Genomic DNA, 19,935 nt, shown 5'->3' on the forward strand with positions numbered 1-19,935 from the left:
GCTTGTGGCCAGCGATGCGGGCTTGCCGGAAACTAGCAAGCCTCAAAAAGAGCCAATCGAACGCTCTCGTTACAAAGAGGCATATGAATGGCATTCACGGTACTCGCCCTCTAATTCTCAGGCATCTGTGTGGCATCTTCGTCTATAAAGAGGGGATGATCAGACCTAAAAGACCATCTCACAATTCACAACCCAGCTTTCACTGCATTGGCATCCCAACCTGCAATTCTCTGACTTCTTGACTACACCCCACCCAAATCCTCACCACACTGTTATCTGATACGGGTTTCAAAACATGACGCTGAAGCAAGATACCACCTCTATCACCACCTCTATCTCGAACCCTACCTTGCTTGCAAAGGTTGATCAACTGCGTGACTTGAACATCGGTCAACACGTGCCTCTCCCGCAGGTGAGAAACGCATTCCCATTTGCCAATCCCATTTATCTAAACGGTGCATCGATCAGCTTGTTGTGGTTGGAGACCAAAGCTCTGGCAAATCCTCACTTTTGGAAAGCCTGAGCGGTGTTCCGTTTCCTAAGGACCAAAACCTCTGTACCCGGCATGCAACCCAGATCACCTCCCGCCGTGATAAGGACGAATGTGTTCACGTTCGAATCATTCCAGGTCCACGCGCCTCGGAAGATCATAAGAAGCAGGTGGAGGCTTTCCAGACCAAAGTGTCTTCGGCCTCGGAATTTCGCGATAAGTTTGTTGACATCTTGAAAAAGGTCTGTTCATCTCAAGTATCCCGCATCGGATTCAACTGCTTACGTGAAGTATCAGGCCAATGAGAAGATGGGCTTGCGGACCGATCTCTCAAGTGGTCACGGTGGTGCCATCTTCTCAGAGGACGTTCTCAAGATCGAGGTGCACGGGCCTAGGGAGGATTATCTCACCATCATCGATGTCCCTGGCATCTTTCGAACCACCGTTCACGGCACTACCAAAGATGACATGGTTATGGTCAAGAACCTCGTCAAAAGATACATCAGAGATGATCGCACTATCATCTTAGCTGTACTCCCCAGTAACGTCGACATTGCCACGCAAGAGATCCTTGAGCTTGCCGAAGAGTACGACAAGAATGGCAAACGAACTCTCGGTGTGCTCACCAAGCCCGACCTTGTCATGGAACCAACGATGCGGGCTTCTGTATGCGATCTCGTCATGGGACAGAAACGCCCTCTCACTCTCGGGTATTTTCTTGTCCAGAACCGGAGCTCTGACGATGGCGTCAAGACCGTGTCCGAATTGGACCAAGGCCTCCGGATACAGCCATGGTCTGATCTTCCCAAGGACCGAGTGGGTATTCTTGCCCTCAAAGAGCAGCTTCAGTCACTTTTACTTGATATCACCCGACGCGAGTTCCCTAAGCTGGTGCAGGATGTTGCCAGCCAGATACGACAATGCACAGTGGAACTGAATAAGCTTGGGCCCTCTCGTCAAGACGAACGTGAACAACGCAGCTTTCTGAGTCGAATGGCGGGAATTTTCCAAGATCGTGCAAGAGCAGGACTGGCCGCGGATTACAATGCCCATTCAAGCTTCAACCAAACCGACCTTCGTCTCATCACCCACGTGGTGAACCTTACCGATGTGTTCAATGCCGATTTCCAGCGACTGGCTCATTCGCGACACTTCAGTAGTCTTGAGGAGTCCCAACCGCTTGAATCACCTGAACCATCTGATGCTGGCGATCGTTCAGAAAGCCAGAGTGGTCTTTCAGTCGACACTCTACGAGTCCTGCTCGAGGAGAGTGGTGTCGACAAAATCTCTCCGAAAGAACAGATGGAACTCGCAGAAATACTCGTTCTTCCAAAGGATATACCTATGCCCAATGAAGGCTTCACTGATTGGATTAAGGAAGTGTATCTGCAGTTCAGGGGCCTGGAACTTGGGACCTTCAACCCAAACTTACTCTCCGTGGCATTCACTGAACAATCCAGAAAATGGGGGGACATGACCAGGATATACATGAGCAGAATCATCGTTACCGTTCACCGCTTCATTGCTGCAACACTACGCTCCATTTGCCCGGAGGAGCCAACACGAATACAGTTATGGGCCGAAATTCTCGAAGGCCTACTTGACTGCTACAGGAAAGCGATGGCACAAGCAGACATGCTTATCCAGGTACAACAGCGCAAACAACCGTACACTCTCAACAGACAGTTTGCTGCTGATCTCTCAAAGTCAAGGGGTCACCGCATCACTGCGCTTCTGCGGCCTAAGGCTAAGGAGGATCGGCGATTCGCAGAACCACAGTACATGGTCAATCTGGATGACATCGCCGAGGCTGCTGAGGGCAAGCACAACACAGAGCTGTTGCAGGAAGAGATTCACGATATCCTCCACGCGTACTACAACCTGGCGCTTGACCGGTATATCGACAACATCTTTCAACTCGCGGTCGATCATTCCTTGTTGCATGGACCCGACAGCCCCTTGAAGGTCTTCACCCAGGATTGGGTGCTAAATCTCGAAGCCAGGCAGCTCGAAGACATTGCTGGTGAGACAATCTCTGAGAAGAAGCGACGTTCACGGTTATCGAAGAAGATTACGGACCTGCACAACGCATTGAAGATTCTCAAATCCAGAGATAGCTATTGACTGCAGAGTATCACGGCTTGCTGGAAAGTTTCATTTGCATGTATTGGAAATTCCCCAAGATTGCTTAGCATGTACTGAACCCTAGGATAGCAGGCGTAAATAGGAACGAACAACGTCCATCCTGTTGGCTGCCTGCATTCCTTTGTAAGGAGGCACATCACCACAACTACAAGCAAGCACGGATAGAGTAGTTACTTTCCAGACTAGGTAAAATAGTTGTGCAGAATACAACTGCAACAATACCTGTTCAAACCGGAGGAGGCAAAAAGTGCCGAGTCCGACGGATTCGGGCTCAACGATGAAATACCAGATAAGCACTTTTCCGTCGGGTTTGTAGCAGAGTACCCATGAGAAGATTTAGGTCTGAGCGAGCATGTATACCTCATTCTGTCTAGTCGCGAATGCCTGGTTCTGTGATTATGCTAGTCGTCCAAGGTTGAACCAGCCAGCCCACAAAGAATGTGACTTAACTTGAATTTAACCTGGTACTTTCCGGCTCCGAGGATCCGTGCCGCCCAACACTCCAGAACCACGAGTATTGACCTGAAAGTTAGACCCGGGATACTGAGACCTGGACCAGGTCGATTCTACAAATGTTGGCTGCCGAGATCCACGATGGAACGATCCTACTAAGCCCAAGACTAACTTCATCGGTAGAATCAGCTAAGGGTATTATCGATGCGCAGACCGGACCGCTTCGGTCCTCAATTTATACATAATGGGTCGGATAATGTATCATAACCCCGCACGTCGGTCTTCAATTTGAAAGGCGCGACCCATCACCCGTGGATGTATAAACACGTTGATCAACGCTCACGCCATGAGCCCTCGACTGGGGTCACAGCTCCTTTCCATCAGCCACAGAACTGAAGCATGGCCTTGCATCAACGGCACGATAGCTGGTGCCTCTTCCAGCTAAGTATGCTCGGACTGCTTTTCCTACTTAGCAGTTCACTTGCCAGCGCAGTCGCCATTGCAAACGCGCGGCAAGATGACCCTGCAGCCAGTGCCCGCGAGCGGTCGAGCCTGAACGCAGGTTGGCGCTTCCGTCGAACAGTTGAGAACCCAGACGGTCTCTCTTATGCCAAGATGAAGCCCTGGATCATGCCATCCGCCAATGGCTTCATCAAGGACGCCGCCAGGCAACAGAAACGGCCTACAGGCCAGCCGGCCAACGTGACCTTCGCACAGTCGTCCTTTGATGACAGCGCATGGGACGCGGTTGACCTGCCGCACGACTGGGCTATCAAAGGCCCCTTCTACACGGGGAACAATCCGACTGTCGGGCCAGGCATGGGTCGCCTGCCCAGCCAGGGTGTAGGTTGGTACCGGAGGAAGTTCTCCATCGCGGATGCGGAGAGCGACAAGAGCATCTACCTAGACGTCGATGGTGCCATGTCGTACTCCATGGTCTGGCTAAATGGGCAATTCGTCGGAGGTTGGCCGTATGGTTACGCGTCGTGGCGAGTTGACCTGACACCGTACATTGTCAAGGGTGATAACGTCGTGGCTATCCGGCTCGACAATGCTCTTGATAACTCGCGTTGGTACCCCGGTGCGGGTATTTATCGTAACGTGTGGCTTACAAAAGTGCACACCACGCACGTTGGCCAGACTGGGACATACATCACCTCGCGGCAGGTCTCGGCAACTTCGGCGACTGTCGACCTGGTCGTACAGGTTGAGAATGCGGCGCCAAGCGGCACAGCTGAGGTGCAAGTGTCAACGGATGTTCACTTATACGATGCATCTACCGGGAAGACTGGTGACCAAGTAGCCGAGTTCCCAAAGGGTGTGGTCACTGTTGGTGCCAGCCAGGTCAAGTCATCCAATGCCACAGTTGTGCTGCAGAACCCACAGCTCTGGGGTCCTCCACCGTCACAAAAGCCGAATCTCTACGTTGCCGTGACGCGTCTGTCACTCGGGGACGAAGTGATCGATCAATACGAAACCCGCTTTGGCATCCGCTCAATCGAGTACAAAAATGACGGTCTGCGCGTGAACGGCGAAAAGATATACCTCCACGGCCTGTGCCAACATCACGATCTCGGATCCCTCGGCTCAGCATTCAACATCCATGCCGCAGAGCGACAGCTGGAGATGCTTCAAAACATGGGCGCCAACGCCGTCCGAACATCGCACAACCCACCAGCACCCGAACTGCTAGACCTGGCCGATAAGCTGGGAATCCTGATCCTCGACGAGATTTTCGACACCTGGAACAGTCACAAGACGCGCAACGACTTCCAGACCATCTTTTCAGACTGGCGCGAGCCAGATCTCCGCGCCTTTGTCCGCCGCGACCGCAATCACCCGTCCATCTTCGCTTGGAGCTTCGGCAACGAGGTCTCCGAGCAGGGCAGCGCCCAAGGGGCCAATACGGCTCGTGAGCTCAAGGGCATCATCCACGAGGAAGACCCTACCCGCCAGACCACCGTGGCCATGAACTCCGCGGGCCCTGACGCCGCATTGTATTCTGTCATTGACCTCATCGGCCTCAACTACCAGGGCGAGGGCTCCCGGCCCAACAACGCCAAGTTCCCGACTTTCCGGTCCAGGTTCCCAGATAGGATGCTCTACAGCACCGAGAGCGCGTCGGCCATCAGCTCTCGCGGCCAGTACATGTTCCCCGTCGACGCGAGCAACAATGCCAAGGTCCAGGGCAACCGCGGTGGGAATCCAGCCACGTCGCAGGTCAGCGCCTATGACATTTATGCTGTGGACTGGGGCGCAAGCCCGGATGGCGTGTTTGAGGCCCAGGACCGGTACCCGTATGTTGCGGGCGAGTTTGTCTGGACTGGCTGGGATTACATCGGCGAGCCAACGCCTTACAACACGCGGAGTAGCTACTTCGGTATCATTGATCTCGCTGGGTTTCCCAAAGACCGTTTCTACCTCTACCAATCCCGCTGGAGGCCCGACCTACAAATGGCGCACATCTTACCACATTGGAACTGGCCTGATCGTGTCGGCAAAGTAACGCCTGTGCATGTGTTTTCAGCGGGCTCCGAGGCTGAGCTCTTTCTGAACGGCAAGTCCCTCGGCCGCCAGAAGAAGAAGGACTACACCTATAGGTTCCGTTGGGATAATGTCTCATACGAGGCTGGTGAACTCCGGGTCGTCACATACAAAGACGGCAAGGAGTGGGCGAATGCGACAATGCGCACAACGGGAAATGCGGCGGGCGTGAAGCTCTCGACGTACAAGGACCGGACTACCATCAAGGCTGATGGTACGGACCTGTCTTTCATCACGGCTACAGTTGTCGATGACAAAGGAGAGTTTGTCGCCACAGCCACGGACAATCTCACCTTTTCTGTCGAGGGACCTGGTGAGATTGTATCCACTGACAATGGAGATGCCACTGATTACGTGGCGTTCCCTTCCAAGGAACGCAAAGCATTCGCAGGTCTGGCGCTCGGTATTGTGAAAGCTAAAGCAGGTGCTGCGGAGCCCATCACGGTTAGGGTGGAGGGTAAAGGGCTAAAGGCTGGCGAGATCACCATCAAGCCGGAGTAGGGAGTGGGGTAACACTTTCGAAAGCAATGCTGCTGACATTGAGAAGGAAGTTTGGATGTTGATGTTTCTTGAACTATCGAGTCATGCTCCACTATTCAAAGGGGACCAACACAGGCTTTATGAATCAAGAAAATCCAATATGAGAGCCTGCAGCTCCTCCACCGTCTCCTTATCCGTCTTTTGGCCACCCATGACGTAGAAGACGTTGCCCAGGACGCGCGTGTGTGCGTTCCATGAACCAGCTCCCTTGTGGAGAGCTGTCCTTAAGCTAACTGCGGCATTGCTCTTGTAACCGCTGCCCTTCTCGTCACGCATCGAGATGGCGAGGACGCTACCCAAGGCCCACACGCCGGAGACTTTATCCATCTTTTGCGAAACATTCTCGACGAAGTCCCGCGACCAGATGGACCAGACCAGACCCTTCGAATAATTGACGTCGGAAGAATCCCCGGAGCTCGAGCTATTTATGACTGACGCGGCTGTCATGGTAGTGTCTGGTGGAGTCTGGGCAGCAGACCACCCGTTCGCCTTGGCCCAGTCCCACGCTCCTCGCGCGTCCAGACTTTGCATCTCACTCAGCGACTCGAGTGCCACCTGGCACCCTACGGCGTGGGCGGTGTAACTGTGCCCGTGGAGTAGGGCGTCGCTCTTGTCGTCGCTCGCGAACGCGGCAAAGATCGGCTCCGAGGCCACGGTGGCGCACAGTGGGACCAACCCGCCGGTCAGCAGCTTGGCGTGGACGGAAATGTCCGGGTTGACACCGAGTAGAGAGGCGGCTGAGAAGCGGCCGAGACGATACAACCCCGTAAATACCTCGTCAAAAATAACGGGAAGACCTGACCAGGAGGAGGCATGTTCGTCGCTGGTTGGTGGGGACGAAGGGGCTGTTGTTTCGAAGAGGTGTGAGGAGGCTCGGACGACTTCTACTAGAGCTCTTTGGAACAGAGGATCGCTGTTACTCGGAAAAGACAGAAACGATTAGCACTTGCGTTGAGGGTTAGTTGAAGCGGGGGTTACTTACACCAAGAGCATCCCGCCAGCGCCCAGAACAACAGGCTCAAGCATCAGCGCTCCAAACCTGCGGCCTTGGTCATGGAGTTGCTCAAGGGTCTCGCTTATATATCGCTTGTAACCCTCGAATTGACCGTCTCGAGTACGGCTATCAAGGTCGAAAACGGAGGACAAAGAGGCAAACTGAGTGCTGTCGCCAAGGTCGTTCCGGAGCGCATCCGGCACAGCCACTGTCCACTTCCCGTTCGTGCACTGTACAGTCGGATAGTCGAACCAGAAGCCCTTGCCGTCGTACCACTCAACCTTCTCGTTGAATGCGCACGGCTGCGAACAATCCATAGCGCCCATCGTGTCACCGTGGTAGCTCCCCTTCAGACCGAGGATCTCGAGCCGCTCGCCCGGCGCCCACCCGTATCTGGTTCTTGCAGCGCGCAGGCCCATCTTGACGGCGACTTCGCAGCCCGTGCTTCCATTGTCGGAGTAGAAGACACGCGAGAGGCGAGGATTGCCCAACTCCTTCAGAAGCAGCTCGGCGAGGGCGAGGGCGGGCTCATGAATGGCCTCAGCAAACATGACATGGCCATACCGACCTGCCGCGTATGCGGCCGCCAGCGTCAACTGCGGATTGGCATGGCCGAGACCTTGCGTCCACCACGAAGCAGAGCCGTCGAATGCGGGCTTCAGAAGAGGCCTGTTAGAGGATGACTGGGATTCTGAATCAAGGACTTGGAAGTAGTCTCCGTGTGCCGAGTCAATGACGGAGATGCGATCTGGAGTAAGCAGCTTCTGCTGTGTGAACGGATACCATATAGTATTGCTTGCCTTGTCTCGCATGCTGTCAAGTCGGGCAATGCGATCCTTCGCACGCTGATCAAGCGCATGGAGAATGCCAGCCATCCCGTCCTCAGAGCTCGCCGAATCATAGTACGACAGCATGCTTGCTGTCTCGGAGCTATCGTCTTCGCATTGTGCAGGAGGCGGTGAGACCGTCTCGACAGGAACGTGGCCGCGTGTCTGAAAGTAGTCTCTCAAGTAGACGTAGTTCTTGTATTCGAGGTCGCGGAAGAGCAATACCGCCTCAATGTCGTGGCCCCGAATCTTCAGGGCCTCGAAAGCGGCGATTGTCTGGGAGATGCCACCAAGCTTGGCGTCGCCCACGAGAACCACAGGGGCCCGGAGCGGGGTGTAGAGATCGGCTTGCGTCGTCCCGGATGGGCCGGGAGAGTGCACCCCTCCGGCTGTCTCGAGGAAGAGCCAGCCCGGCCCATGCTCGGCGCGACGTGCAATATGCTCCGAGATGGCACTCAGGAGAGCTGAGTCAGAAGGTATAGCCTGTCCAGGGTCAGGAAATGATCGAGGTGACTGTAGGCTGCAGGGCTTAAAAACAAACCCTTCCAGATGATAGAGCGGCAGAATGAGGACTGCATGCCTCGTCGTACTGGAACAGAGTCTCTTGGGTTGTCAGAGGGGCATATTTGGTTATGTGACTGGTGATAAGAAAGAGTTAGTCCAACCTCTTTCCCGACACTTCCTTATATCTCAGAGTCTACAATCAAGGACTCCTAGTAATGAATGAGCGTTAGTCTTGATTCATTCACTGATTATCAGGTAGGGGCTTCCTTACACCAGCTGTCACTCTCTTGAGCCAGGCCTGTAGAGACGGGTTTCAGGAAGAAAGTCTGATCGCGCTTATAGCGTTTCGCAACCGCATTGCAAAGGATAGTCGTGAATACTGTCTTGCCAACGTCCGTATTGGCACCGTATATCTGGTGGACGCGAAGGTTGCGCCAAAGAATAGAGGAAGTCGGCGCCATGATGCCACCAGCTCTACATTATTCCATGCTCGAACTCGAATGAAGTTCACGTGTCCTGTTGAGACAATGGTTGAGGGACCTCGAGACGACGAGAATGAGCACGTAATCCCCATTTTGTGGTGGGGCCTAGATTTTGTTGAGCCAACCCGAGCTTCGAATCAGAATCCGTCCAATGTATTGACCTCGGGCCAATAAAGCGGAACCCCTGGACTCTAAACGCGCATTCTCTACAAGTTGACCTGAATGCCACTCTGACTCATCGATTCACATCTTAATTTCTGCACTCAAGAGAGCAGATGGGAGATGACGCAATCTCGAGAAACAAGTGGCCTTGAGAAGGTCCTGGCAGCTCGCCTCGCGGATCGGCAAGCACGGTCTCAGTTGCGGCGGTTGACTTCATTTCCATCGTCTACTGCTGACTTTTCCTCCAACTCATACCTTTCTCTGCAGCTAGTACCTGAGCTGCGCCAGGCTTACATCTCTTTACTCGAGAGGCATGCGAGTTCATCACCAACTGGGCCTCTATTTGGATCAGGTGGCTCCCGGCTGCTGGATGGCAATACTCCGTTCGCCGAGTCACTAGAAGCTCAGATAGCCGCGTTTCACCATGCTCCGGCCTCCCTGCTTTTCAATTCGGGGTTCGATGCAAATGTGGGACTGTTTAGCTGCGTACCACAGCCGGGAGACATCATCGTGTACGACGAGCTCATTCACGCCAGTGTCCACGATGGCATGAGAACGAGTCGTGCGGCACAGAGGATTCCCTTCCGGCACAACACCGTAATGAGCCGTGGATGCGACAAAGATCAAGGTCCAGGCAGTCTCGAACGCGTTATCACAGATCTGATACAAGGCGAGAGGGGCGAGGCGATAAAACGTGGTCGCAATGCGGTTTTCGTAGCTGTGGAAGGGGTCTACAGCATGGACGGAGATATTGCACCGCTAGAGCAAATCAACAGCTGCGTTACACGCCTTCTCCCAGCTGGAAATGGCCACATAATTGTCGACGAAGCGCATTCTACAGGCCTCTTTGGCGATCAGGGCCGTGGTCTTGTGTGCGAGTATGGACTCGAGGACAGCGTATTCGCGCGGGTCCACACGTTTGGGAAGGCCATGGGCGCGTCAGGAGGTACTCACCCGTCATATTGCCATCCTCGCATGTTTCTTGTTATAGAGCTAACACAAACAAGCTGCTGTACTATGTACGCCTGTCGTTCGAGAGTACCTCATCAACTACGCACGCACGTTGATCTACACCACTGCCATGCCACTGCCTGGCCTCGCTAGTATCAAGGTAACTTACGACTTCTTGGCCAGCGGCAAGGCAGACGTGCTCCGCGCTAACCTGCGCAACATTGTTACGCGCGCCCATGAACTGCTGCTCGCAATCTGCACGCGCCATAAGACGGCCCCCGAGCTGCTTCATGTAGACCCTGATGTTCCCCGATCGCCTATCATTGCGCTGCTGACTGGCCAGCCGCGGAGCCTTGCAACGTATTGCCAGCAGAGAGGACTCATAGTTCGGCCTATCGTGGCCCCTACAGTTCCCAAGGGGCGCGAAAGAGTGCGAGTGTGTCTGCATGCCGCTAACTCACTGGCTCAGGTCACTGCACTGGCACAAGCTGTGGAGGATTGGGTATGGCATCACAAAACCGCCGAAACGATCCCCACCAAGACTCGACTATAGAAGGAAGAGAGACGTTGACAGGTCTGGGCTGTATTCAAGTATCTTGCCGTCCAGATATCGAGCAGAATCAAAAGTCAGAAATGACATCACGGGATAGACAGGCCAGACTCAAGCTCACTACAACCCGTTTTCGGGTGTAGAGCCGAGTCCCTACCGCTTTAAGACCGACATGGCTACGGAGCTCGAGATCTTGGCCTGTTGGTGTATGAATATACTACATAGACTCTCACTATTCGGGGGCAAGACTGCCGTGTGACTTCTGGGATGGATGGTGGATATGAAGAGCAAGCTTGGCAAGTGTATGCAGCGTGCGTATTGGATTAAGAAGTCGCATTGACGGAGGGAGTATTTGGATAATTCCGCGCCAAGAACTCGCAGCATGGTAGTGCGTAACTCTTTATTTAGCAATTCCAAGCAGTCATTACCCCTTCCTTGGCACTCGGCAATGGCCTCATTTGATTGTAGGTATGACTCCCTGGATTCCTTCGTTCGTTAAATACTGCGTAGCACAACCTTTCGAAGGCTGGATCTCGGTGTGAGCCGCTCACCTCTATCATCGAGAAGGGCCACCATTTCCCTCATCAGACACCCCCAAAAGAAAAGAGTCGAAAACAATGGTGCGATTTAGACTTTTCGCCACCTGCGCCTTGGTTCTAGCCACGGGTTCGCCAGTATCATCAAGAGCGACGTCCCGCCAGGCTGCCCCATGGAAATCGACGGTGATTGGCAGCTTCGCCGAACCATGGGCTCTTGCCTTCCTGCCAAACAATCGGATCCTCGTCACCGAAAAACGAGGTAACCTGCGCATTATCGACCCGGCCACCAAAGCTACAGGCCAGGTCACCGGTGTGCCCACCGTCCGCTACGGAGGCCAGGGCGGATTTGCCGACATCGCCTTGCACCCAAACTATGCTGAGAACAACCTTGTATACGTCAGCTACGCCGAGCCAGGCACCGGCAACCAGGGCGGCGCCGCAGTCGCCCGTGCCAAGCTTGTACTGAACGCCAACGGAGGCGGCGCGCTGCAAGACCTCAAGGTCATCTGGCGCCATACCCAAATGTACAGCGAGACCGGTCAGTACGGCCAGCGTCTCCTCTTCGACGCTGACAACTCGACGCTGTGGATTTCGTCTGGCGAGAGACAGCGTTTCGACCCTGCCCAGGACATGAAGTCCAACCTGGGTAAGATTATCCGCTTGAAGGACGACGGGACGGTTCCCGAGGGCAACCCGTTCAACACCAGCGGCGGGGCCACGGCCCAGATCTGGGCGTCTGGAGTCCGCAACCCTCTCGGCATCGACTTTGACGCGGAGGGCCGTCTCTGGGAGATCGAGATGGGTCCACAGGGCGGCGATGAGCTCAACATCATCGAGAAGGGCGCCAACTACGGCTGGCCGATCGTATCCGAAGGCAGACACTACGACGGAAGGACGATCCCCAAGCACAGCGCGCGGCCCGAGTTCGCTGCCCCCAAAGTCGCGTGGGTCCCCGTCATCTCCCCCGCCGGCATGATCATCTACAAAGGCGACCTGTTCCCCAACTGGAAGGGCAACGCCCTCATCACGGCGCTTGGCGCGCAGGGGATAGTGCGCGTGGAGATTACCGGCACTACGGCGCGGGAGGCACAGCGCATCCCCATGGGCCGGCGCATGCGCTGCATCCGACAGACTGCCGACGGCGCGCTGTGGGTGCTGGAGGATGGTGCTGGCGGTCGGTTGCTGAAGCTTACCCCCTCTTGAAGCCGCCTTGGTAAGAATCCTGACGTTTTGAGCTTCATGTGTATATAATTTAAAGTTCAGAGGGTCTGGCTTCTATGTGTGATACAAGTTTTTGTCCTCCCATAAGACGTTTGTTTCAAATGTGTGCAGAGAAGCAGTCAATTTGAGAGACACAATACGTATAACTATGGAAGCTCGTAGGTTTTCGTGATTCTATATAGTCTTCATAAAAAGTGCGGGGTCAAAATCAAACACGCATGAACCTTCATGAGAATTATAGCAGAACGCGCAGTGGCCCGAGTTTGAGGCGTTCGTACTGACAGCGTCACCGATCCGGAGCTGCTGTCGTGTTGTGTCGACCTGTTCAAAACGGCCATCCACCTGCTGAGGCGTTCTGGTGATGTTTTCCGAGAATTGCGTCGATTCATGGTTGCAATCTTCGAATATGATGCCAGCAAACTGATCTTGTGCCTCGAAGTTTTGTAAGCTCGAGCCGGACTCTTCGAGAAGGCGAAGAGGGTCTGCATGTGCTTCCTGCACAGCATCCGACCTTGTTTTCAGCTCCTGCTGCTTCGGTACCACATGATTGGGTTCTGTGCCACGGCATCTTTTGAACTCTCGACATGCTTGCTCCACGCAGTCCTGCGTAATTTCATGGATGATACCGAGCATCTGGGCCTGGAGAGGCCTCTGGTGTTGACGTGCTTTCTCATCTAGGGTCGTGCTGACTAGCTGGGGAACTCGGCATCGAAGATAGCACTCTAAACCATCCAGATCGTCGGCACCGTGTGAGTAACGGCCAGGTTCCCGGATTGGCTCAAAGTCTGGAGCTCGTCAGCAACCGAGCACGGAATCTTCGTCATGGGGTTGATTGGAGGGTAGACATACAGCACGAAGGTGTGGCCTCTGTTGGGAATAGGAGACTGTAGATATTGTTCCACTTATCCTCCTCACTTTGACCAGGGCTTGACTTCTTCCGCGACTTAAGCTCCTTCTCTTGTTCAATAGTGATACCTGCTGGGGGTGGGCAGTCCCGTACTTCACAAACATCGGCCACCGCAATCATTAAGTGCTTGTCCAAAGCGGGCTTGGTCCTGAACAATGCTTTGCATCTTGGGCAGAAGATTGGCATGTGACAGCGATACAAATGCTCTCTGGAGATAATTATTAACAAGATCATATCTTTGAACGGTCGGCGAAGAAGCCACATACTTGAGCCGTGCTGTACTAGGCCAGCTTGATGCAGCGCAGATGGTATGATCAGCCAGACAATATGCCACAGGATCGTGCTTGCGGAATGGACAAGCGAATTTCTGTCCTCGTGCACCTGCCTGTCCAGAGGGTGGAGGTTTGGCATAATTCCCAGCGTCATCCTCATTCTCGTCCCTGTTGAATTCATCTTGCAGGCGCCTCTTTTTGCTCGAGGATGCTCCAGGTCGGTTCGAGGGGGTCGGGACCTCCCATCGACTTAGACTATCGTTAGGTGCAGTGGGCTTCCTGGCGAATGTGGTGTCTCTGGCCTTGAATCCAGGTTCTAGAACAACAGTATTTTGCAGGTCGCCCTCAACGCCAGTCACAAGGTCGGCGGCTGGTATGGATTCATCTTAGCGCAATGTGTGTCGGGCACAAGCATGAAGAGGCATGATCTACTTACGATCCATTTTGACCGTTTTGTAAGACCCGTCCTCCTACTTTAGGGACATGAACAGGGAACGCTTGGAGATGCTGCCGGAGAGGTCGTCCGGCTATCTCTTTGTCAAGCCCTTGTATTAAATAGTCAAGAAGCTTCTCCTCTTCGTCGATGCAACAGGGGGATGAAACCAACCTATTGATTGGGCAGTCCATGGTGTCCCTCGTTGCTCTCCTACTTCGTAGTCAATACCGAAGTGGGGGGTTGACGCCATGTCAGCTACGGCCAAATGTCAGCTACGGCCAAATGTCAGCTACGGCCAAAGGCCCACAGGTCAAAAAGTATGGATCCTGTGCAAGCATTGAACATGTGGCACCCCGTACATGCTCTCAATCCTGTCAAATTTCATAAACGTGATGACAAGGGCCGGGCTCACGAAAATTGGTCTTCCTGACGGTTGCTTAGGTAAGAAAGCTCGAGCCCTTATGAGATTGTACGCTAGAGCCCCAACAATAGGCGAAAATCCTAACTTTGAAGGCCTTCAGACAGACGGAAAGCGATTCAATTCTTAAACAAAGGTGATCTTACAGCAGTCGATGGAGGCAGGCAGCAAGGCAACCTGCGATTATGCTGCTCGAGATCATGTGAAGCATATGATGGGCGTAGTCACATCCTCGTTGGAAAGCACCCTTTCGGATGAGTACACCGTCACCGGATAACAGAGGCATTTTGTGTGGGCGTCCTTGTTCTATTGGGCCTCCAAGATTACCGTCGCGGTACTACCAGGCCGATTTTGGGTAAGCTAGGTTGGCCTGTGCAAATGAAGCTTCTACCAGGCGTGCAGTGACTGTCACGCCACATGCAGTCAGGACTCTGACCTGCGTACAGCATCAGCCTTCCATTGTATGGAACCCAGCCGAGGAAGGAGGCGGAAGTGGTAAGGAGCATATGAGTCGTGGACATACTCATCGAATATCTCAAGCCGAAAAAGACCAACTCAATAAACTGCTTTGAGGAGACCTTTGGCAATCGCAGTACTAATTCAACTCTTGCATAAAGCTCTTTAGCATTGTGCTAATAATTAGCTATGGCCATCCCTTCGCCGATCAGTACCATGAGCATTATCCCTATCTATCAAGTTGCTCATCACCTCTAAGTACTTTCTTTGCCAGGGTTAGTTTCTACGTCCAGCTTATCGTAAGCATCCTGACCACCCAAGTCCTTGTCCCAATCTGGACGGAGAATCTCAAAAGCCTCGGTGACTCGGCCGTACGTAATGCCACCCAAACGGCTCACGGGTCTTAAAACCTAGAAAAGGAGAACGAATTAGTGTCCGCTGTCCCTGGTCAACACTCTTGAGATAACACTCACGGTCGGATCCACCAGATTCCTATCCTCGTTCAGTGCATCCTCACGCACCCAGAACCGGGTACCCTCGAGCACAGCCATCACGCTCGTCTTCTTCCCAGGCGTCCGCCGGCTCTCAAACTCGCGCACACTCTCGAGCTTGGTCTCGACGCTGAAGATGGCCTCGCCCACGCGCGGGCACTTGACATCGACGCAGTCGTAGACCGGCGTCAGCCCACTGACGGCCCACTCGCTCGCGCCAAAGGGCGCGTTGACGCTCGCGGCGTTGGCCGCCTCGACAAAGTGCTCGCTGATGATGTTGACGACGCACTCGCCGCTGCTGACGAGGTTGCGCAGCGAGTCGCGCGCGGAGCTATCGTCGGCCAGCGCGCTGGCGAAGCCAACGACGAAGAGCGGCGGGTCGTGCCCGATCATCTGGAAGTAGCTGAACGGCGCGAGGTTCTCGGCCTTGCCGTCCCCGGAGCGCGTCGACACGAAGGCGATGGGCCGGGGCACTATGGCGCTGATGAGCAGCTTGTAGTTGAAGGCCGCGGGTCGGCCCTGCTCGTAGGGGTCGATGGCGACGTGCTTGGCGTCGCGCTGCTCAGGCGTCTCGAGGTCGTTGGCCCCGGTGCCGAACTTCCATGACGGCGCGGGGGTCTGGGTGTAGCGGAAGGTGCTGGAGGCGTCGAAGGGCGGGCGCGAGGCCTGGACAGTTTTGAAGTCCGGGTGCGGGTTGCGCTTGATCTCGGCTTCGGACCGGGCCTTGAGCTGCGCTTCGGAGGGAGACATTGTGGGCACAGAGACGGCGAAGTGGCGGCGGGATGAGGATCGGCGAGGAGTGAGCAGAAGCCGGAAGGGTAAGGGATCGTGCCGTTGTGCGAGTCTCAAGGTCATGAGAAGCAGGTTGTACAGGTCCGATTCGTTATGAGATGCTTTGTAATCGTATGGGAACCCAAGTGGCTCATTTTCTTTCACCATTGATAAGGGCCGGTGGGTTTGGGCTCGTAGTCGCTCGCCATCGATCGTCACCACTTGGGAAAAGTGGGCTCGATGTGGGGGTTGTTTATCGACCTGTCAAGCCCGTTTAAGCCTCAAGGATACGATGAGGCCTCAGCAAACCTGACAATCAACTTCTCTATTAGATCATCAACCCTTTCAAAAAGAAAACAGGGCTTAGCAATGGAGTCCGCAACTGGACCGACTCCCAATTTCTGTATGTTGGGTTTAATGTTGCCTATAGCCATCAATATTGAAGTTAAAAGTTTGCATCCATAACTCTGTGTGGTTGAGCTGCTATTTATAACATCTCTTCATATCTACTAGCATCTTTTCTTTCTTAGTGTTTTGATTATCGTCCGCATCATATAATTGCACCTGCAATATAACCAGCATATCATGCTAGTCAATCATATTCATACTTCCTTCTCAATTCCTCCCAAGCCTCCCACCAGACTTAGCGGGTTGAATCGCCATAGGCTTTGCTAAGGAAGAGACCTCAACGCCCACAGTTCCGGGTAGCACAGACCGTATTCTCATGGATATACCGAATCTTGCCACCCTCAAGCCGGAAGAAGTTGGAACTAGGCGCCCCATCAGGCTTCGTCTTGTCGATGAATGGGAAATCGTTGAAGATGCTTAGGCCGCCGAGCTCCTCGTCAATCACGTACCGCCTGTGTTTGATCGTGAACGCCTCCGGGAACTGCGGCATTGTGCACGTGTTGGTCTTGGTCGCCGTGGTGCCCGTGTACATGCCGCCCTCCAGCCGTGCGCAGGGCGAGCCGTACGGCACCTTCACTTTCCCGTCGGTCCAGCTGTCGAGGTACGCATCGCCCGCGGCCTGTATGACATCGCGCTTGTCGCGCTTGTCCTCGGGGATGGGATCCCACTTCTCCTGCTTGTTCCAGTACAAGTGCGCCGTGGCGTTGAACACCCAGTCGCCCGCGTCGGCCACGACCGACTGGACGGTGTCGATCTTGCCGTCGTCGCCGAACCGCATCTGTGTATGGATGACGTACGGGTGCTTGTTGGTGGCCGACGAGATCTCGGTGAAGGTGGCGCACTGGTTCGTGTCGAGCAGGCTGCGGTCAAAGTCGACGACGACGGGCTGCGCGAGCACGCCCTTGGATATGTCCATGACCACGTCGTTCTCGGTGTAGTTGACGGTCGCGGAGAGGGCCGGCATCTTGGGGTCGCCGGCGGCCTGGGCCTTGAGATACGCCGCCGTGGCGTCCTTGAGCATGGTGCGGTCGCATGCTGCCGAGGCGTGGCTGGCGAGGCCTGCGAGGACGAGAAGGAGCTGGTACATCTTGACTGCTGGAATAGCGGAGGCGTTAGATTCTGACCCTTGCAGGCGTGATGGCATTGCAGACTCGAAGTCTGTGTATCACACATGGCAGTGAGGGGAACCTTTTAAGAGCCTCTTCCAATGTCAGTAATCCTAGTCATCTCCGGCTTAAATCATCACTGCAATACTGGGCCCGGGAATCTCGGACTCAGAAGTACATCCATCCTAGTGGTTGTAAGCAGTCGCAGGACCCCCGAGTGATGGATGAGGGTGTATGCCCAGAACAAACCCGAAGAACATTCATTTGGGCCAAATATTCCAACCATGTCCAGCTCGTAAGCCTGGGCCGGCAGTTCTCGATTCCCGTGGCGGACCTTGCTTTCCCGGATCTGTGGTGCCAGAAAACGGGAATTTAGCCGTAATTTCGTATCTTACGACCCGCCCCGAGCCGAGGGGGTCAGAGACTGAGGAAAAGAAAAACAGAGACACCGTTTACATGAATGCGTTGTAGGACTGGCCATCTTCGTCAAAAACGGACCATTCCGTATTTGTTGGTTGTTGGTCGGCAAAGTCAAATAAGGCGTTGTCAGAGAAGCCTGACCAGGCTACCCCTTGTGCCATGCCAAACATATCGCCAGAGAGCATAGAGTACATGCTTTCCATGGAGAGGTTAATGTCTGGCTGTAGGATAGCCATCCCTGCCGAACTGTTCTCCGAAGTGTCGCCCTCTGTACTGCCGGTGAAGGCTTGGGGTTGTGATGAGAAAAGGGCTTTCACAGTAGCAGACACAAGCGTCTCAAGTGCATCGCGGCATCCTGCTGCTGATGGGAATCGCCCTGTGAGAACAGCGAGGGTTGTCGAGCAAGTTTGCGCTGTGTGGACAATCTCCTCAGGTGGGTTGGAGCGCCTCAGGTCGACCGAGTTCCAGACCGTATAGATGAAGGTCAGTCCGGCGACGAAGAGACGTTGCGCCCATATCCATGCCATTTCTAGTTGATGCTCCCTCTGTAGAATTTGCGCACATGCGATCAATTTCTTCGCTGCATCAAAGCAGATACGAAGAGAGTCGGGCCCCGGTTCTGGGATAGACGGATTGGGCCGGTGCAGCAGCATCAGGGTGTTGTAAAATGTGGCATCCCACCAACTGGAAAAGGCATAGATGCTCTCGTGGTATACATCCCGTATGGGAGGTATCGACGCCCGCCACTCTTCCAGGCGAGGTTGGATATCTTCCATCCATCGCGGAATGTCTGGGCTCGGGAAGGCGAGAGAGCCGCGTTTCTGATGACGATAAAGCACGTGTTTGATCTCAGACTCTAACCTTGACAGCTTTAGCAAGTGATTGACCACCAGCTGAGAGTGGAAGTCAGCTGGGGACGGCGCGTCAGGGTATCCAACGCTGACGCTTTGTTCTTCGATACTGAATGGCCTACCCAGCGTAACACCCAGAAGTCGTTCCAGGTTGTACGTGGCCCAAAACAGGCGTCGTCTCTTCTTCAGATGCCCAGGTTCCAACTGGAGAGCAGCGTCAGTCTCCCAGTGCAACCCTATATTGACGCAGATTCTTAGAGCAATTCCTGACAGCAGCCATAAATTGCCCTTCGACGGCGACAGTGAGATGTACTGAGCCAGTAACAGGATATTTCCCAGTGTCTCGGTGTCGCTGTCGGAACTGCCAATTGCTGAGTCAATGTATTGGAGTGCAGAATGAAAGCAGCCTTCACTCTCAACCGGCCGGCCCCCAGAACCTATCTGCAGTCCACAGAGGCTGACAGCAAAAAATATGAAAGTCACAAAGAGATCCCGTCGCGAAGACCTCGAGATGGTGGCAGGATCGTTGCTAAATACCCGATATGCCGTCTGAACAGATGCAAGAATCTCAGCTCGGTCCAGGACTGGGAAATGAGGTGTACGATACTGGAAGTAGACGTCCACAAGATGCGTGGCTGCGGCTGCTGGCGGGAGCGATGACTTGAACTCCGTAGAGCACATCTTCAAGGTCCGATTTATGGACGCCGGCTGCGGCGAGGATGTTGACTGGGGAAAGTCGCACCCTACAGAGGCCATGACCATCTTGACCAAGGAGACACCACTAGAGGTGCCCAGACATCTGGGTTGCTCAGATGGTTCTAGCACAACCATTGCCAGCGACTGGACAACTTCCTGCTGAAACCGCTTGCTCTGATCGGGTTGAAGAGACACTGATGAAGGAGAGTCCGTGTTGGGCGTGGCAGCGACTATCGGAGACCTCTGCCTGAGCTCTCTGTTCTCCTTCTTCAGCCGCTCAATCTGCGCTTCAAGGTTCTCG

General features: G+C 54.3%; 9 protein-coding genes across 9 annotated transcripts; 4 read left to right on the forward strand and 5 right to left on the reverse strand.

Annotated features, from left to right (window-relative positions):
* Positions 1 to 295: 295 nt before the first annotated feature.
* On the forward strand, positions 296 to 2,614 carry E0L32_003976 (uncharacterized protein; the record flags this gene model as incomplete). The annotated part of the gene is made up of 3 exons (XM_031138334.1): positions 296 to 412; positions 469 to 732; positions 788 to 2,614. 3 exons carry the CDS (start codon positions 296 to 298, stop codon positions 2,612 to 2,614), a joined length of 2,208 nt encoding a protein of 735 aa, XP_030998038.1.
* An 873-nt stretch (positions 2,615 to 3,487) lies between these two features.
* On the forward strand, positions 3,488 to 6,133 carry E0L32_003977 (uncharacterized protein; the record flags this gene model as incomplete). The annotated part of the gene is made up of 1 exon (XM_031138335.1): positions 3,488 to 6,133. One exon carries the CDS (start codon positions 3,488 to 3,490, stop codon positions 6,131 to 6,133), a length of 2,646 nt encoding a protein of 881 aa, XP_030998039.1.
* Positions 6,134 to 6,250: 117 nt separating this feature from the next.
* Positions 6,251 to 8,958, reverse strand: E0L32_003978 (uncharacterized protein; the record flags this gene model as incomplete). Its single annotated transcript, XM_031138336.1, has 3 exons — positions 6,251 to 7,085; positions 7,155 to 8,457; positions 8,769 to 8,958. 3 exons carry the CDS (start codon positions 8,956 to 8,958, stop codon positions 6,251 to 6,253), a joined length of 2,328 nt encoding a protein of 775 aa, XP_030998040.1.
* Positions 8,959 to 9,261: 303 nt separating this feature from the next.
* On the forward strand, positions 9,262 to 10,645 carry E0L32_003979 (uncharacterized protein; the record flags this gene model as incomplete). The annotated part of the gene is made up of 2 exons (XM_031138338.1): positions 9,262 to 10,087; positions 10,149 to 10,645. The coding sequence occupies 2 exons, from the start codon at positions 9,262 to 9,264 to the stop codon at positions 10,643 to 10,645; spliced, it is 1,323 nt and encodes a 440-aa protein (XP_030998041.1).
* A 614-nt stretch (positions 10,646 to 11,259) lies between these two features.
* On the forward strand, positions 11,260 to 12,384 carry E0L32_003980 (uncharacterized protein; the record flags this gene model as incomplete). The annotated part of the gene is made up of 1 exon (XM_031138339.1): positions 11,260 to 12,384. One exon carries the CDS (start codon positions 11,260 to 11,262, stop codon positions 12,382 to 12,384), a length of 1,125 nt encoding a protein of 374 aa, XP_030998042.1.
* Positions 12,385 to 12,576: 192 nt separating this feature from the next.
* On the reverse strand, positions 12,577 to 14,024 carry E0L32_003981 (uncharacterized protein; the record flags this gene model as incomplete). Its single annotated transcript, XM_031138340.1, has 4 exons — positions 12,577 to 13,187; positions 13,252 to 13,517; positions 13,576 to 13,951; positions 14,018 to 14,024. 4 exons carry the CDS (start codon positions 14,022 to 14,024, stop codon positions 12,577 to 12,579), a joined length of 1,260 nt encoding a protein of 419 aa, XP_030998043.1.
* Positions 14,025 to 15,145: 1,121 nt separating this feature from the next.
* On the reverse strand, positions 15,146 to 16,132 carry E0L32_003982 (uncharacterized protein; the record flags this gene model as incomplete). The annotated part of the gene is made up of 2 exons (XM_031138341.1): positions 15,146 to 15,301; positions 15,365 to 16,132. 2 exons carry the CDS (start codon positions 16,130 to 16,132, stop codon positions 15,146 to 15,148), a joined length of 924 nt encoding a protein of 307 aa, XP_030998044.1.
* Positions 16,133 to 16,838: 706 nt separating this feature from the next.
* On the reverse strand, positions 16,839 to 17,648 carry E0L32_003983 (uncharacterized protein; the record flags this gene model as incomplete). Its single annotated transcript, XM_031138342.1, has 1 exon — positions 16,839 to 17,648. The coding sequence occupies one exon, from the start codon at positions 17,646 to 17,648 to the stop codon at positions 16,839 to 16,841; it is 810 nt and encodes a 269-aa protein (XP_030998045.1).
* A 471-nt stretch (positions 17,649 to 18,119) lies between these two features.
* E0L32_003984 (uncharacterized protein) lies at positions 18,120 to 19,619 on the reverse strand (the record flags this gene model as incomplete). The annotated part of the gene is made up of 1 exon (XM_031138343.1): positions 18,120 to 19,619. One exon carries the CDS (start codon positions 19,617 to 19,619, stop codon positions 18,120 to 18,122), a length of 1,500 nt encoding a protein of 499 aa, XP_030998046.1.
* Between the last annotated feature and the right edge of the window lie 316 nt (positions 19,620 to 19,935).

The sequence above is a fragment of the Thyridium curvatum genome (assembly GCF_004353045.1).
Source record: "Thyridium curvatum strain D216 chromosome Unknown NODE_18_length_519074_cov_76.432364, whole genome shotgun sequence".
NCBI lineage: Eukaryota > Fungi > Ascomycota > Sordariomycetes > Thyridiales > Thyridiaceae > Thyridium > Thyridium curvatum.